The 17,116-nt window shown below is 41.7% G+C and overlaps 1 protein-coding gene across 1 annotated transcript in view; it reads right to left on the minus strand.

Moving 5' to 3' along the window:
- Positions 1 to 2,831: 2,831 nt before the first annotated feature.
- The window catches only part of CFAP99 (cilia and flagella associated protein 99), a 55,745-nt gene continuing 41,460 nt past the window's right edge, over positions 2,832 to 17,116 (minus strand). Inside the window, exons 12-16 of the mRNA XM_036382910.1 lie at positions 16,582 to 16,723; positions 15,649 to 15,800; positions 13,305 to 13,510; positions 6,594 to 6,753; positions 2,832 to 5,977 (exon numbers count right to left, since the gene is read on the minus strand). Of these exons, the coding sequence (XP_036238803.1) occupies positions 5,810 to 5,977; positions 6,594 to 6,753; positions 13,305 to 13,510; positions 15,649 to 15,800; positions 16,582 to 16,723 (828 nt within the window). The 3' untranslated portion in view covers positions 2,832 to 5,809. The remainder of the gene's footprint in view (positions 5,978 to 6,593; positions 6,754 to 13,304; positions 13,511 to 15,648; positions 15,801 to 16,581; positions 16,724 to 17,116) is intronic.

Below are 17,116 nucleotides of genomic sequence, written 5' to 3' on the forward strand. Positions count from 1 at the left end.
GAGCCCCGGCCGTTCCTCCGGAGAAGAGCAGACCCTTCCGGGGAGGCGGGGCAGGACAGCGATAGCCCGGCCGTGCCCGTGCCCGCACCTCGGCGCTGCGGCCGCCGCCGCTCCGGCCAGGGCAGGGCAGAAGCGGCGGGGCCGCCCCGCGAACCGGGCGGCGGCGGAGCCGGCCCCGGAGCACCCGGCCGGGCCGGGCTGGGCCGGGCCGGGCTGGGCCAAGCAGGACAGACCCGCCACGCGGCCTGCTGGCGGGGGTTGCGGGGGAGCCCCTCGGACAGGGCCGCACCCGGGGAACGGGCTCGGGCACCGTCCTCAGGCCGGAGCGGGGGCGGCGCCGGCCCAGCCCCGCGCACCGGCAGGAACAGCCGCATCTCCTCGGCTCCCCCCACTGCGACCGGGAACGGCCGCTCCCCTTTCCGCTTCCCCCTCCCTTCCCGTCCCCTCCCTCACCTGCCGCCCCGGACCGTCGGGCAAGCGGGAGGGACGGACCCAGCAGCGCCGCTCCCCCCCCGGCCGAGCCCCCGGCCCGCCGCACTCACCTCAGAGGCTGCCGGCAGCGGCCCAGGGCAGCGCCCGCCCTCGCTCGCTTACCATTGGCTGAGCTGCGGCCCTGCGCTCGCGGAGTGGCAGATACTCACGTCAATCAGACGGCGGTTAGACGGGCGGCCCCACCTCCTCTGCTCTCGGATGCCGCGGGGCGTGCTGGGAGCTGTAGTTCCGCGCGGGCGTGGGGCCTAAGCGGGATTGTAGAGGCCCACTGAGTTCGCTCGCCACCCCTCGGGAAAGGTCTCCTGGTCCTCGGGTTCGTTCGGCCCTGACAGACCCTGAAAGGGCGGCCGAAGCCAGACCATGCTTTTGCTGTGTTCTCCGGAGCTATTGTACCTGGAGGTGGAGTGTGTGTGAGCTTTGGGGTGGCGTTCCCTACCCCCCCCCCCCCCTCCCCCCCCGCTTCAATCTCCCGTCCCCACCCCCGTGTTCTGGAAACGTTCCCCAGAATCTCAGAATCGTGGAATCAATTAGATCGGGAAAGACCTTTGAGATCATCAAATCCTTCTGATGACTGAACACCACCATGTCAGCCCCAGTGTTATAAATTGCTCCTGCAGAAGGAGCACTTGATGGAGCTGTGTGGTGGTTACTGCCTCTTGTAACAAGCCAAACCAGCCCAATGCAGTTCCTTCAGAAACACTGTGCAGCTTTTATTCCAAGGGCAAAAACCAACTCCAGGCACACCACCAGGAGTTCCTCAGGACTCTCAAGAGGCCCCTCTGAGGCTCACTGGGCAAACCCAGGCAACTTCATATCTAACACGTCTCTGATTAAGATGTACACCACAATATAAAGAAGATTTTAAACTAATAGAGGGCATCCAAAGGAGGGTGACAAACATGGTGAAGTGCCCTGAGGGGAAGGAGCAGCTGAGGGCACTTGGTCTGTTCAGCCTGGAGAAGAGGAGCCTGAGAAGACAGAGACCTCCTTGCAGCTACAAATTCCTCATGAGGGGAAGAAGAGGGACAGGGACTGATCTCTGCTCTGTGGTGAGTGATAGGCCCCAAGGGAACGGCCTGAAGTTGTGTCAGGGAAGGTTTAGGTTGAATATTAGAAAAAGGTTCTTCACCAAGGGAATGGCTGGGCAGTGGAACAGGCTTCCAGGGAAGTGGTCACGGCACCAGCCTGACAGAGTTCAAGGAGTGCTTGGACCATGCTCTCAGGACAATCACATGATGTGATTCCTGGGGAAGGTGCTGTGCAGGGCCAGGAAGTGAGCTCAATGATCCTTGTGGGTCCCTTCCAACGCAGCACATTCTGTGATTCTGTGATCTCTGGCTAATAAACACATACATCATCTCCAGCCAGGCATGCACATTAGGCCAAGTTACCCCCCTGTGCATCTGGTGTCGTACTAAAGTAATGCCTGCTTCGTAGCACTGTATTGCTGTTAAGGAGTTTTATTCTCCATTTTCAGTGACAAGACCATGCCCATGTCCAGTCTTTCCTTAAACACCCCCAGGGATGGTGACTCCACCACCTCCCTGGACAATCCATTCCAATATCAAATCACCCTTTCTGTAAAGAAATTATTTTTCTCAGTGTGTTTCCAAAAGACTGAGAAAAATTCATCAGAGCCATCAGTGTGGGAGATAGTTACCTCTTACCCATGGAATAATCACTCCAGATCCAATGTCTAACTCATAAACACTTGCAGAGGTGTTTCAAGGCCCTCACCTTGCTATCAAAAAGGGTTTTCTTCAACAGTTTTACCTTAGCACAGTAAGCAGCTGTCCTTCTCTGGATTTACTGCCCTGTACCTGGCAATTTGGCTGTTTATAGATGAACTGGTAGCTTCCCCTAGTGACTTGTATTCCCTTCTCCTCCTCTGGGAGAGGAGTGCTGGAGATTTGTACTGGGTATTTTTTCCCCTGTCATACCAACATAACCATCTCTGTGTCTTTAAATTTATTTAAATAATAAAACACCTGTGTTCTCTAGGGCAGTTTGGACTACCTGGCATGGCAGTCACTGAGTGTGAGCTTTCCCTTTTTCCTGAGGCTGATGTAGAAGAGGGAGCCAAATGCCACCAGCAGTGACTGTGGTACCTGACTGAGGAGCACCCTGTGTCCAGTGCCTGTCACATGGCAAAGGCCTTGGTTTTCCTCAGCTAATCTGGGCTTTGTTACACCTCCTTCACCTCCTTAGTGGCATGTGAAGGCATCTGTGGTGTCCTGGTTTAAGGCAAATTTGGGAAAAACCTCCAAAAGAGGGCCCCTCCAGAAAGCAAACCCACACGGCCTCTCCCCCCTCCTGGTTCGGGAAGGATTCCTCGGAGAGAAGTGGAAAGAACCTGTTTATTTAACAGGCACAGCACCCCCCAGCACACAAAATTAACAATACTGGATGACAAAGCTCTTTCACTGCTCTGAAAAAGATGACAAATTCAGAAAGTCTCTCTGGGGGTGGTTGCTCTGTTGTCGGTCCCTCTGGCTCTGGGGCAGCTGCTGCCCAGAGCAGGCCCCGTAGGCCACAAGGTGCAAACTCTCGGTGTGTCCCAGGTCCCAGTCCGGAGCAGGTTCAAGTGGTTCCAAAAAAGGGAAAGTAAAAACACTCCAGGGAAAAATTCAGACTGCTATGAGCAGAAGCAAAAAGCAAGAGCAAAGCAGGAGCAAGAGCAAAAGCAAAGCAAAAAGCCAAGCAAAAGCAGCGCTATGTACTGCCCCGTCTGTGTGTCCTGCCAGCCGTGGGGGAGCGGCTGGTAAGAAACCAAAACAAAACTTTCACTCTTCAGTGCCAGTCTTGAAGGCACAGAACATAATATCCAGCATAAACAGAACACATGAATGGGGATACAAGCACCATAATGTCACCCTAGAACATGTGGTCTGGCTGCTTGGGCTGAAATGAGAGATCTCTGAATGTGCAGCTTCCAGCACTAGAAATGTTTCCTTATGAGTCTGTCACTGTGATCAGACAGGCGCAACCTCTGATTTTGTTACTCTGTTTTGATGGATGATTTCAGAGTCAGCCTTGTTCACTCAGGCTCCTCTTCTTGGCTGCAAATGGTGTAACAAATGTGTAAATGAGTGAATCATGAATTATTCATCCACCTGCGTTTCCGTGAAGCAAGTGTGGAGGCGTTGCTCCCTCGGTTATCTGTGTGTGGCTGCAGCAGGTGGTGGATGGTCCCTGCCACAGGCACCAGCTGAGGCAGCAAGTCTCAGTGAGCTGGGTGCCTTCACAGCTCACCTGGCTCCAGCGCCACTGCAGCTGCTTTTGTAACTCAAGGCTAACAAGTCCCACCAGACCTCTGATTGCTCTGCATTGCTCACCTCAGGTTTCCATGTACCAGGAATACTAGGAAATATGCTCTAGAAGCCAGGGCAGAGTGGTGCTTGAGAGGATCTGCTGTGTTCAGCATCAAGTTATACACATTTGTCAGGAGCAAGGGGGTATGTTTTATGTTATTCTGTTTATTCTGTTACAAGGCCTGCCATCACTGAAAAATCAATAGGCTATATTGATACAAAAATACCCATATAGGAATATATTTGTATTTTCTTCAAAACATATTCTTTTACATTCCTCAAAATGTTGATTCTGAAGATGACTTTATGCATCAGATCCCAAAGTAGTAATACGGCTATTTGTGATCTCTGAAGGCAAAAATTCCACAGCTGGATTATTGAGATTCTTCTATTCCTCAGTCCTTTCATTTGAGAGCAAAGAAAATATGGAGAAGGAAATAATTCTGAACCAGCTTGATTTCAATTCAAGAAGAATTTTGAAAACTTGGTCCAAAATCACAAGGGAAGTAGCCTGCAGTGTGATGGTGATTTGAAGTTTCCACGATCTCAATATCTACTTAATGATGCTTTCTTTTTAAAATTCTTATGAAAAGGTTTGAGAACTGTTCAGCCATGCAATATCCTAGAGCATGAGTGTCTGCTGTTAATTGCTGGCTTCTGGAAAATCAAGGTGTTAAGAGTCACCAGTTTGCTTTGTTGCTCTGGAATGCAGTGCAAAAGAATGCTGAACAACCACAAAGGAAGACAAGCTCCCTGCCACCAAGGGTATGTAATTTAAAGATATACAATACTGTACTAGACATGGTATCATAGTTGCCTTTTCTATGTAGTTCTACTTCTATGATTCCTTCTTTTCACTCTCCTGTGTTCCTTAACTCTTGCTCTGGAGAATGAGCCCTACCTGCATTGCCTTTGTGGACTACTAGAGCATTTACTTGGAGTGAAAAATACAGCACATTTTATCAGCTTGTGGGTTGTGGAAGTGATCTTCACAGCTAGATGGCAATAAAAGAATTCCATTAGACCTCCTTCAATAAAAAGTGAGAAATGCAATGTTGTGAGAGCATTAGAAGCAGCTGCCTTACTCTAATGTCAGTGACAGTCTCCTTCAATTCAAATATTTGCAATAGCCATAATTAAACACTTAGTAACTGGCATTGAGTTAAAATAGAAATACCTTAGTCCTAATGCTGGGCAGATTTTAATTTTGATTTATATCCTCCTTGGCTTTGTGCCTGGATAAGTTTTGTGATTTACAAGCTGTTTTATACAGTATAGAAATTGTCAGAGGGCAAATTATCTTCTAGGTGAGTAACAGAATTTTTACTTTTTCTGGAAGCAGCTCCCTAAAGAGATCAATGTTATGTTCTCCTTTTACTGTTTTAAGACTGAAGAAATTTATGTCTCCAAATAGAGGAACAGCCTGCCTGGGTCAGTGAATCCAGACTCTGACTTCTGGAGGCTTTCACATCCTCTAAACCTTCTAAAGAGTTTTTCCCTCATCCTCTAAAACAGTGTTGAAACTGGCAATCCTCTTACATAGTTACTGTCATGTAAGAAGACATATTTGGAACTTAGGCTGACCATGCCTTCTGAAAAGATGCATAATGTAAACAAATATTCCTTGTGGTTTGCCCTCATTCTTTTGGAAAAATGACTGTAGCAAACCATGGCATAGTATACAAACCAGAAATACAGGTCTTGACATTCTTACACAGATATTTGCCATTATGCTGTAGGAGCTCTGATAATTAGGTTTCAATTTCTTAAAGCTTTTGATGCTAGCAGAAAAAAATCATTATATAATTAATCATTTTATCATTATAAAAGAACATAAAAAATTAAATGATATTACAAGCCCCCTGCACATTTTTATTCTATCGTACCTGTAAGACCCACATTTTTCTAATCACACTGTAAAGGTGAAATAAGAATAAAACTCAACCTTGTAGTAAATAGGTACACTGGGATATTTCCAGCAGGCCTGAATTTGTTCCAAATGTATTCTATTTTAGATCAGAGCGCAGTATACAGGCTTTGGCTCCACTTCTTGCTGCTGCAATGAGCTCCCTTTTCTGAACTGCCTCTCTGTCCATAAAGCCATGCTGAAGTGTTCTGAATTGTCTTTCCCGACTCTCTTCCAGTTCTTTCCAATGGTTCCATTGAAAAGAATCCTGCAGGAAGGACAGAGAGATGATCAGACTGCAAGTGATACAGTGGTCCACTTTAGCAAATGCACTAAACTTCTCTTTGATAATCCTGCTGGCTGACAACACAGTTTGTTTGCTCACGTGATTGGGAAACTTGTTAGCATCAAACTTGGCATGATGAACAGAAAAGCAAGCAGAGTGGGTTGCCCAGTTTAAGATGACTTAAACACTGCTGCAACTCTCCCAAAACCATGGGAATGATAAACTGTAACATGCCTTGGGTGGGAGAGCGGTGAGCATCCCAGTAGGGTGTGATGGGATGTGTGTGATAGGAAGCTGGGAAAGACAAGAGGTGGAGATGGGGTCAGATGCTGTCTTGGTGGGATGAGTGTGTGGTGGTAAGAGTGGGAAGGCAGGTGTTGAATGGGTGAGTCCTGCTCTGTGACAGCAGAACGTGGGAAAAGAAGGTGAGGTCAAGGCCACGGCTGGAGAAGCGGTGCCTAGGCAGGGGGCAGGGTGTTGTTATTGCCAGCATGTATGGCACCATCTGCCTCTGCCCCCTTGCCAGTGCTGGCACTTGAGCAAAGTCTGTGAACAGCAGGTCTATTGCAGATCTTTCCTCCTTATGTAATAACCAGACCTTGCTTGACACGATTCTGGTTTTCTGGGGGCTAATCTTCAAGAGTCCTGCTTGCTTTTTACGCTCCATTGTTTTTTCTGCAATCTTCTTCTGCAGGTTTAAAATGCGTTCATCTTTCATGGGCCTTTCACCAGACTGGGACTTTTTCTTTTCTTCTTGCCTGAAAAGTCAAAAAGAAACAATGAGAAGATAAAATATTATCATCCCACAGAACAAGTCCATCTGAGCACGCATTACCTTGGTAATAATGAATTTGCTCTTGCTTCTGAGAACCAGTTAGACTCAAAAGAGATTTAAATCATATAAACATAACTTGCATATGGTATTCACATTTGCCTCTTGTTGTTTACAGAACAGCATTACTAAACCACATCAAATAATTTTTTCCCACAGGATGCCATGATGACAATATCTTAAGTATTTCAAGCCTGACATGACATTCTTTAGGAAAAAAAAATATGCAAAACCTGGGATAATAGTGCAGCTCTTTGCTTGTGTGAACTATGGAGTTTGCCTTATATGATCATTAGTATTCATCTCAATTGCTGTACTCCTTGGCAAATAATTTTTTTTTTCTGTGTAATCCCAATGCCCAGATACAGAATCAATGGGATGGTGATGTATTAATTAAGGTTAGTTGCTCTGTGTGAGCATAAATTGATATCAGCATGTGCAGCCTAAAAGTAAGGCATACCAAGGACATTATTGGATAGTCTTCCTTCCCCCCCCCCACCTTCTACTGTAGCCAATTTTCTGTCCCCTGGAATTTCCATTTCATCTGGTTTTACATACTTTCACCCAATTGGCCCAATTTACTCACAACTTCTCCATTAAGTTACACCATGTTACAGAGTGACTCAATATCCAACTTTCTCTTTTATTCAATATTGCCCTCGAATTTAGCTTAGTAAGATCAAATCGTAGAGTTAATACTATGTCATGAGCAGCTGTATGATTCTCTGGCTAGATTCAGAGCTAAAGGAAGTGTTAGATCTTCCAAGGATTGTACACAATTGTATAGCCATGTTAGAACTACTAGGAGCAGCTAGCAAATGATAGTTTTATAAAATGACTTTTTATGTTGCAGTGGTGCAACATGACAATTGCTTTTATTGGAAACCAAATAAAGACTGCAAATGACCCAGAGCAGAGTGCACTGGGGCACTGTCCACTGATTCTGTAGCTCTCATTCTGTCAGTGGCAGGACTCGTTTCACAGACAAGTTGCCTTTTGAAAAGAAATGTTTTACAACTGAACTCTTTCCTTATATCTTGGGTGGTTTCAGTATAAGACACACTTCTCAAGAATTTGGCAGATGGGGAAGAATGAGAAGTACCTTCTGATGCTAAACCCACCAATTTGCCTTTAAAAAGCGTCTGTATCAAGGATCCAAGGATCCAAATATTTCTTTCATCTTGGGAGAGATGGCTTTTGCCTGCCTTGTTAGCTTTATCTCTGCTTATAGGAAACTCTCTGTGATAACAAGTTTTCTTCAGTGCAGCCATTCCAGACTAGACGTCCCCAAATCCTTAGGAACTGGGTGAAGGGAAATATGACCTGTGTCACATTCTGAAATGTGATGTGAACTCTAAGTAAGGGCACACAGTTAAGCTTGGCTTCTCATTTCAATTACTTTTCCTGAGACATTCCCTGAACCCCTCTGCTCTGTGTGTCATGCTATCTGGTTAGGATAATGTTTCCTTATCCTCTTTAAGACTGTGATATACTCTGCTACACTGAGATTAATTTTAACACTATATTGTAAATCGAAAAATTCTGTGCTATCACTTAATCTAATTGAGGACATAGTTTATTTCTATTTGCACTGTATGAAGGCATTGCATTCCAAAGGATATAGGAGAATATAACAGTAGAGTTTTAAGAAAATACTTGATGATTAAATCTTGTCCGTGAGAATAAACAACAAAATCTTTCCTAACATGCAAATCCAGATTCTTGTAACTACAATTAAAGGAAATACAGCAAGAGGTTTAACATCAGGAAGCAGCAGCAGCTGCTTCTATATTAACATTGTAAGTAGTTGCTTATTTCCAGAGTAATATTCATTCCTCTTCTAAATGTAGTCTTGTACCAGTCATCTACACTATTCCAAAACGCTGCCAATCCCATAGATTTTTAGATGCCACACCATATCATAACAGAAACTCCAAGAGAGGAAGGAATGAAAAAAGAAATTTTAAAATTCTGTTTTTTCTGTCATCAGTTGAGAGCTTTGAGGGCTCAGGATAGAAAAACCTCTTATGATCTCTGTCACCTCATATCATGTATTTCCTAAGGAAGTAAGGTAACAGCCAGTCAGAATGGGCTAGTACACAGAAAAATCCTCTCCTGATCAATAGAAAATGATGTGATAATTTATGAAAATTCTCAGCTATTTAAAAAATGGGAAATTTGAAGATTTGCACTGAAGTTTCCTCCTATAATCTATATTTGGCTCTTCATTTACATTTTCAAACTCCAAACTCCAGCTTTCCATCAAAACTATAAAGAGATAGATGTATGTAAGAGCTGTAGTCAGCTTTTAACTGACTCAATATTTGTAAGAGGTTGAGTAAAAATGACCACTTGACCATTCTAGGCACCAAAATATCAAACAGCTAGGACTTTGTTTATAAGTCACCTTACAAAAAGGAGTCTTGTGCAAAAACACAAATTTTTTTTTAAAAGCAGAATTGCTTATAGTGCAAATAACAATATTAAAAAAAAGTTTCTCGTAGCCTCAATGAGTAGGGCTGTCTATACTTCACAGTACCTTGCCTTTTTCTGTCCTACACCATGTAATTCTAAGTTACTGCAGTTAGCAAAGTGAATGTGTCTAATTGTTAACAGTTCCCTATTAAGGCAGTCACTATTTTGACATTTAAGAACACTACACTATTAGTCTGATTACTGTTTTGTACTAATGTGAGTGATTTAAGCACTCAAAATCTGGCTCCCTCCCAAAAAAATTAACTTATTAAGTACTTCATTTTAGGTGGGGAAATGATTGTTATTCATAACAGTGTTTTCCTCATGTGAAGTAAAAATGTTGAAGTTGCATAATCAAAGTTCAGTCACTGAATCACAGAATGGCTGAGTCTGGAAGGGACCTCTGGGGGTCATCTTGACCACCCCATCTGCTTAAGCAGAGCCACTTGAGCTGCATGCCCCGGTCTGTGTCCAGATGGCTTTTGAACACCTCCAAGGATGGAGACTCCACCACCTCTCTGGACAATCTGTGCCAATGCTTGGTCATCTGCACAGTAGAAAGTGTTTCCTGATACTCCTCTTGCCCCTCAATGGCCACTATTGAGAAATTGGGGTTTTTTTACAGCTTCTCTTCACATCTTCATATTTCTGATCCATCATTACTGATAAATTTCCCCCTTTTGTTTCAATGATAGTGAAGAATTCATTACCTCCTCCTTTTTCTCCTTCTCCTCCTTTTCCTGCTCTAGTTTGCCTTCACTCTATGCCCAGCCTTCCCCAGCTCAGGCCAAGAGAGGGGTTACCTTTCTCTCAATGTGTGTGGTTGATGCCCCTTGTCAGGGAAGGATTTAAGCCCTGGCAGTGGTAGGGAGAGAAAGGATTGCTCTGCCATCTTGGCAAACACTCATTTTTGAGTGTTACTCGTACATACATTTGTAATCCAGTGCTGGGAGCCCAGTGTGCCACAGCATTACCACAGTGTGAGATGGGCATCCAAGGAACTCTTGACTTGGTGGCAGTCTGTACATCTTCCTCACACGCAGGGAACTCAGGGAGGATTAGTGCTGCTCTCCTCTGAGAGCTCTGAACCATGTGAAGGGGGAGAGCTTGCAGTCCCAGACCTTGAGACCAGCACAACTCTACCCCCAAACCACAGAAACTGTGGATGGAGGGAGCCTCAGACCAACTGATTTGAACTATTGTGTGATCCTTAGGGCATCAGACTGATTGCAGTAATACATGTCCCTCAGTAGAATGAAAGGGAGTTCTATCTCAAGTACACAGCCATGTCATGTGAGCACATTAGCATGTATTCAAACACACACAAATCTGCTGGTGCTTGAGTTTGAAGGCTGAGAGCAGAATTGCTTGTCCACTTCAAATGACAGTGCTGATTTTCAAACTGTGTGAAATTCTAGCAATTAAAGAGATGTCCAGTGTATGTACCATCTTGCAAGCACTCACAAAGCCACTGCTGTGATAGATGCCACAGCTTGCAGTCTATTAAAGGCCAATGTCTCTGTAATTTTCCATGTTCCATTTCCTATTTTGTTTAATATAGCTCATTATATGCTTGCACAACGTGCTTCTTTTGTGTTGATGTATGACTGTGAATGTTATTGAAAGGAACCTGCTTGGTAGGGACCTGATTAATCTCCAGCTGTCACTAAAGCAGGTGTTTAGCATAGTTTAGCTGCCATACTTTAGCTGATTAGTAGTAGCCTTCAACATAATGAAATTTAGGATGTAACACAATTTTATATTGATGCATAAGGCTGACTTTATGGGGACCACTGGTAAGATTTGCTATTCTATCCCTATAATGATGAATCAATTCTGTAAACATAAAAATTAGCTTTTTACACCTCCTGTGCCACATATCAAGAATAGAACCCAAACAATTGATCACTGACACTGGTTTGAGAGGTATTTCAGGATTCAAGATCTGCAAATAAGGTTTAATACACAAAGCCCATAGTTTCTATTGAGAGAAATAAAAAATGCATGAAAGTGTCTAGCATTTGTAAATGCCATGGCCAGCATGCCATATTTCTGTATTAACAAAAATAACACCAGAGATTTGGATTCTGTATGAAAATGCATGAAATACACTCCCAAAGAACGACATTTTTAGTGTACTATGATGATGCCTTCTTATAGGAATTACTTCCAACATATACATAAATTGCATACATACATAAATTGCCTAGGAACCATGAAACAAAAATACCTTCTAACATCTATAATGAAACATTACATTTCTTTATTTAGAAGCAGACAGGGCTCCATTAAAATTACTGTATAATTTATCAAGAATCTGACCAGATTGACTGATTGAGTCAGAGGCTTGAAATTTAGTGTATAATTTAATTTGGATTCTGCTGTCTTTGGCATGCTGGTCTGTTCTAAAAATCATTTCAAATGACAGAACAAAAAGTGAATCAAATCTTCTTATTCAAGCACAGCTTATTTCAGGATCAGAACAGTTTTAGTTCTGAATTAAGCCAAAGAGTCTAGTTTAAAGGAACTCAGCCCTATACAAAATTCACAGACTGCACATCTAGAACAGATGATTCTTTAAGCAGGTACCAGTGAAACAGGTTTTATGTAGTAGACAAGTTCTTAATGCTTAGTTTGCCTCTCTAGTGGAAAGCAGTGGCTTGAGTTATTCCCACAGGATTTCACAATACTGAGTGTTTAGCAATGAGAGTATATTTCTAGCTCCAACTCCATTTCAGGTTCTTAAGTCTTAAAATCTTTTCTTGATACATGCCATAGAAAAGAAGGTCACTGCTCTGTGGAGTCAGTCCACTGCAGCTGCAGTTATTGATTCATTAAATACATTAAACTCTCTTCTCAAGCACTAACATAGTAAAACTCCAGTCTTTGGAGACTGGCCTATCAGCAACAAACCAAATTACAGCTGAGAAGAGTGAAAACTAAAGGAATACATCAATACTGCCTTCTGTACCTGAGATGTAGAATTGGATGATAAATGATTAACACAAATTGAACTCTGAGAAGCCATCTTTGGCAATAAATGTGAATCTAAGACATGTCTAAAAACATGTGTTTGTAGCCTGATAGAATATGCTTTCTGAATGTCAGCCTGAACATCAGTTGGCAAAAGAAATATGGCAAGACAAGGACTCATCTTTCAAAGACACAAAAGGGAAAAGATAAAAGACAATTTGAAAGGAAAAAGTGGCAAATATTTAAGATGCAGTAAAAATGGTGTAGGAGCAAGAGGTGTGCCATGTTATATACTTTTACACAGGCTTTCTTCCTGCTCAGCTTTATTTGTTAATAGCTTTAACTTAGATTTCAAACCCCTGTGGAAGGGACCTTTCTTCTGCATATGTGAAGCATCTGTGATGGTTATGTAACCTTTATGACAACGATTAATAAAATTGATAATGAATAATAAATATTAGCCATGAATGCAGAATTTGCTCAGCCTGTAAGCACAGAACTTCTTTTTGATCTAGTGCTATAATGTATTTAATTTATAGCTCATTATTGCTATAAAAAAATCTTCCTAAAATATTTTTAACTTCTAGAATAAGACCTTCCTTTTAACATTACAGATGAAATTCAAGGAAGAAAAATACAGCTCTAATATTGGTTTGGATGAGAATGAGAAACAACTTTAAGCGTCAAGCTAGGATGATTCTAATAACATCAAATTAGTTCTGATTAGCTGAAAAGGAACAGAAGAAAGGCAAACCTTCTTGCTAAATTTATATTATTGGCTCTGAATCCTGGGGCAATACTGTCAACACTAGCCTATGGAATGTCTTCAACCATAAATGATGAAAAAGATTTGTTAAATCTGATGAAAATTATTTTCAAGAATTAAAAGGAAATCCTGGGCCCAGTGTAATCCTTGACAAAAGTACAGAAGGCCTGTATTTTGCTCTATACTTGTTCTTCTCCTCAAGGGCTGGCAAAATATTAACAAAGTTGCAATGTCTTAAATGTCACATGCTGTTTTATACTGACTTGAAAGCAGCTGCTCGTCCAAGTTCTGCTCTGAATTGGGAAATCTGGTCCAGTTTGTCTAGAATAAGTTGTTCCTTAGCTTGTTTTTCATGGATTATCTGATCTCTCTTCTCTTCCTCTGCTGCCTTCTGTGCTTCCTTGAGTAGGGCGAGGCGTTCACGTAGTTCCACTACTGACATTTCAGCAAATAAACCATGGCCACCAGTCTAGAGAACACAAAATATAGGTTTAAATAACACTGTAAATACCAAGGGGAGAGTAAATGAATAAACCAGAAGATTTTGACTGTGTTCCAATTCACACTGAATATATTCTGATTTCCAGAAATATAGGGGTGGTCCTAAACTAACTGGTATTTAAAAATTGGTTTTAAAATCTAGAGCATATCTTTCATAAAATATTTAAAGAAAAACCATTGAGAAATATATAGAAGATTAATCATAGATACAATATATTTGCTCTCAAAAAAAAAATCTACTTGACTTTTAGTTTTAATTAGACTTCTGAATTTTTAAAATGTGTAAAACAATTTTTTTTAATGTGTGAAACCAGAACAGACTTTACACTAAAAATATGCATTTTTTGTATTTATCTATTTCCAAAGTATGCATTTGATCTGTAATGTTATCTACTATTTTTATCTGAAATTATTAGGACTAAACAATGCTTCATACCCAGAAAATTCAGATCCTAATATCCAAATTTAAAATATTTGTACCTGAATATTTAGTGAAGGCTTTTTAATAGCCATTTTGTAATGTGAGTGATAATGAGATGCTGAGATCTAAAGTGAGACTTCTGCATTTTAGTTTACAAACAAAGATGGATCATTTCCAAACAGCTTTGTGAAGGCTTTCAGTTTTAGCCCCTTGCTCTTATACATACTTTTCCTTTCAAGTCCAGCATTAAACTTGAAATGACCATAGAGTTGTATTCACAGGAAGTGAAAGGGAAATGTTTTGCAACAGGGTATATATATCTATATCTCTATATCTCTATATCTATCTACCTATCTATCTCAGTGGTAGTGTTTGAGCATGACAAGCAGACATCAAACACGTCTAGGAAAGAGAATTTGCTTGAGGCATAGAGTGGTAGAAGCTGAATGTTTTGAGTGTCTGTATTTCAAAAATGCTCAGTGAAGCCACTGAGGTAGTTCCTAAAATAAGAAAAGTTCTACACTCATGCAGTAGATACTTCTGGTATTCAAGCAACTAAAGTACCACGAACAGAAGAACTGGTACTTTAAAAATTAGGAGAATGAATGGGAATTTTATGGACAAATACTTAATTGCACTAAGCCTGAAAAAGCCTTCTGTAGAAAGAAAACCAGGGCAAGCTATCACCGAAAGTGTGCCAATTCACTAGAGTGCTACTGTAAAAGTCAGTTTGATGGAACAGTGAAGCTGTGATACAGAATCACAGAACAATTTGAGTTGGAAGGGACCTTAAAGATCAGTCCAAATACCCTGCCATGGCCAGGAACATCCTCCTAACCAGGCTGCTTCAAGCCCCATCTAGCCCAGCCTTGAACACTTCCAGGGAGGGGGCATCCACAACTTCTCTGGGCAACCTGTGGTTCATCACACTCATTGTAAAAAATGTATTCCTAATGTCCAATCTGCTACTCTGCTTCTGATCAAGTTAACAAATAAGAGATTCCTGGATGCTGCCTAAGTCCGGCCATTGCAGAGCCCAATCCCAGGCATATCAATTGTGCATCAACAGCAAGTCCAAGAAGTTTGAGATACAGTTAATATAGTTATTATAAATTATAGACTTACACACACAAGTCATTTACACAGAATTGTAACAGCTCAGAAGGTTTGGGTTCTCTTGACAATCTCTTTCATATACCTGAATGTTGACAGTTTTGAAAGCAAAGGAAATCAATCTTTCTAATTACCATGGCCATCACCACTGCAATATAACTAAGTATACATGAGTCCAAACTTTGTGTTGATTCAGTTCTTACCCTGACTGACAAATCTTTGCATTTGTGAAGATGCACAGAACATCTTGTAATCGCTGTCCAGACTCTTTTTGTAAGATATTGAGAAACCCAGATCCCATTGGCAAAATCCAAAGAAACTTCAAGAGGACTAAGATTTCACTTGCCATCAGAATATTCTTCTTGATAAAATTTTCATTTTATAGACTTTTTCAATGTTCCATTTCATCTAACTTTTGTCATGCAATATGACAAAATACAACATGTATGACGTCACTTCGTACTTCATCCATCCAGACTGTGCTATATCTGCAGTACACAATCCCTCTGGATGTGTGAAATACATACAGCACACATTTATGTAAAAACAGTAGTTTCTCCTTTTGAGCTTACCTCTGTTAAATCAACAAACTTGTGTCTGATGCTAGGTGTAGACTCAAGAGCTCGTATTTGTTGAATGAGTTCATATCTTTTCCTGTTCTTCTCCTCCTGTTCTTCTAAAGCTTGCCGGAGGAGTTCTCCACTTTCTTCACAAACTTGCTGAACTGAAAGATAAGAATTAATCTCAGTTAGCTGTTTGCCTGTTTTAACAAGTAGTCCATCTGGAGGAAAATTCAAATGCTTTAATGAATAATGATAATAATACTGATCTAAAGGTACTTGAGGGAACAGTCTGGTATTGGTGGGAGGAATCATTAAAGAAACAAATGAGTACTTCCCACCTCCACCATCTATCCTTCCATTCAGCACATAAATGTACTATATACATACACAGACACTTTGAATTACTGCTTTGTAATTTCTGCTCTTATTTGTACCTACTGTTTTATTACTTAATAAAAGGATATTATAAAATAGAAAATATTAATAGTCTTCCAAGCTATGTGTATTCTAGAAATGACTGAATTGCAAAGGCTGGTAGGCTCTGCTAGTCCATTTTGGAGTGACTAACACTCTTTGCCTGCCTCAATCCTTATGAATACAAGTATGGAGATACACAAGCAGAGAAGTCTGCATTTGACAAAAAAGTAGAGTTATTTATACGTGCTGGTTTTAGCTGGAAGGGAAACTGACTGGTTGCAGAACATTAGTGATGTATTTCTCCTGTTTAAAGTAAGAGTAATTCCCATGACAGTAGCTTAGAATTTCTGATCTGCCCATTGCCAGCTGATTCCTGAACTCACATTCATGGGAATGTATAGCCTGGATCTTTCCCTCAATTTCACTTTCTCTCCCGTAAAAATTGTAATTGGCCCACTAAAAGAAAGATGAAGTAGCTTGGGGATATTTAGCATCAGCTCTCATTTTTTCTGGCAATATATATACCTATCTGTTGTTTGTGTTCCTGGATCTTTGCTTTTACTTGCTTTACATTCTTGTGTCCTTCCATGACCTGTTCCACCAGCTCTTTCATTTCTTTCTGTTCCTGTAGACGTTTCTCTGCATACAGGTGCATCAGCTCTGCTTTCTAAATCACAAACAAACAGGTGAACACAACTCCTGATATGTGGTGATCTGAGTGCCTCAAATCACTGAAACAGGGTAAGGACAATTGGATCCAAACTATTACATCATCCACAAAAGTAGTAAAAGAGAATGGCTGGGGACAAGAAAGAGTCCCAGATTTAAGCTCTCCTCTCTGTGTTTTATTTACACATAATTGCCCTGCATGACATTTGTACTGCTGCTTTCCATAATTCCTTCCTACATGTTTCCAAGAGCAGACAGAAGGAGTAATTTCTGGATCTGGTTGTGAGATAGCAAGAAGTGTGCTTAATCTAATATACTGCTCATTGTGTGCCTGCAGGAACTTCTTGGGCCCAAGTCACAGATCTGTAGTGTCAAGTCCACTTTGGGTACC

Source organism: Molothrus ater, chromosome 4, assembly GCF_012460135.2.
Source record: "Molothrus ater isolate BHLD 08-10-18 breed brown headed cowbird chromosome 4, BPBGC_Mater_1.1, whole genome shotgun sequence".
In the NCBI taxonomy this organism is placed as follows: domain Eukaryota; kingdom Metazoa; phylum Chordata; class Aves; order Passeriformes; family Icteridae; genus Molothrus; species Molothrus ater.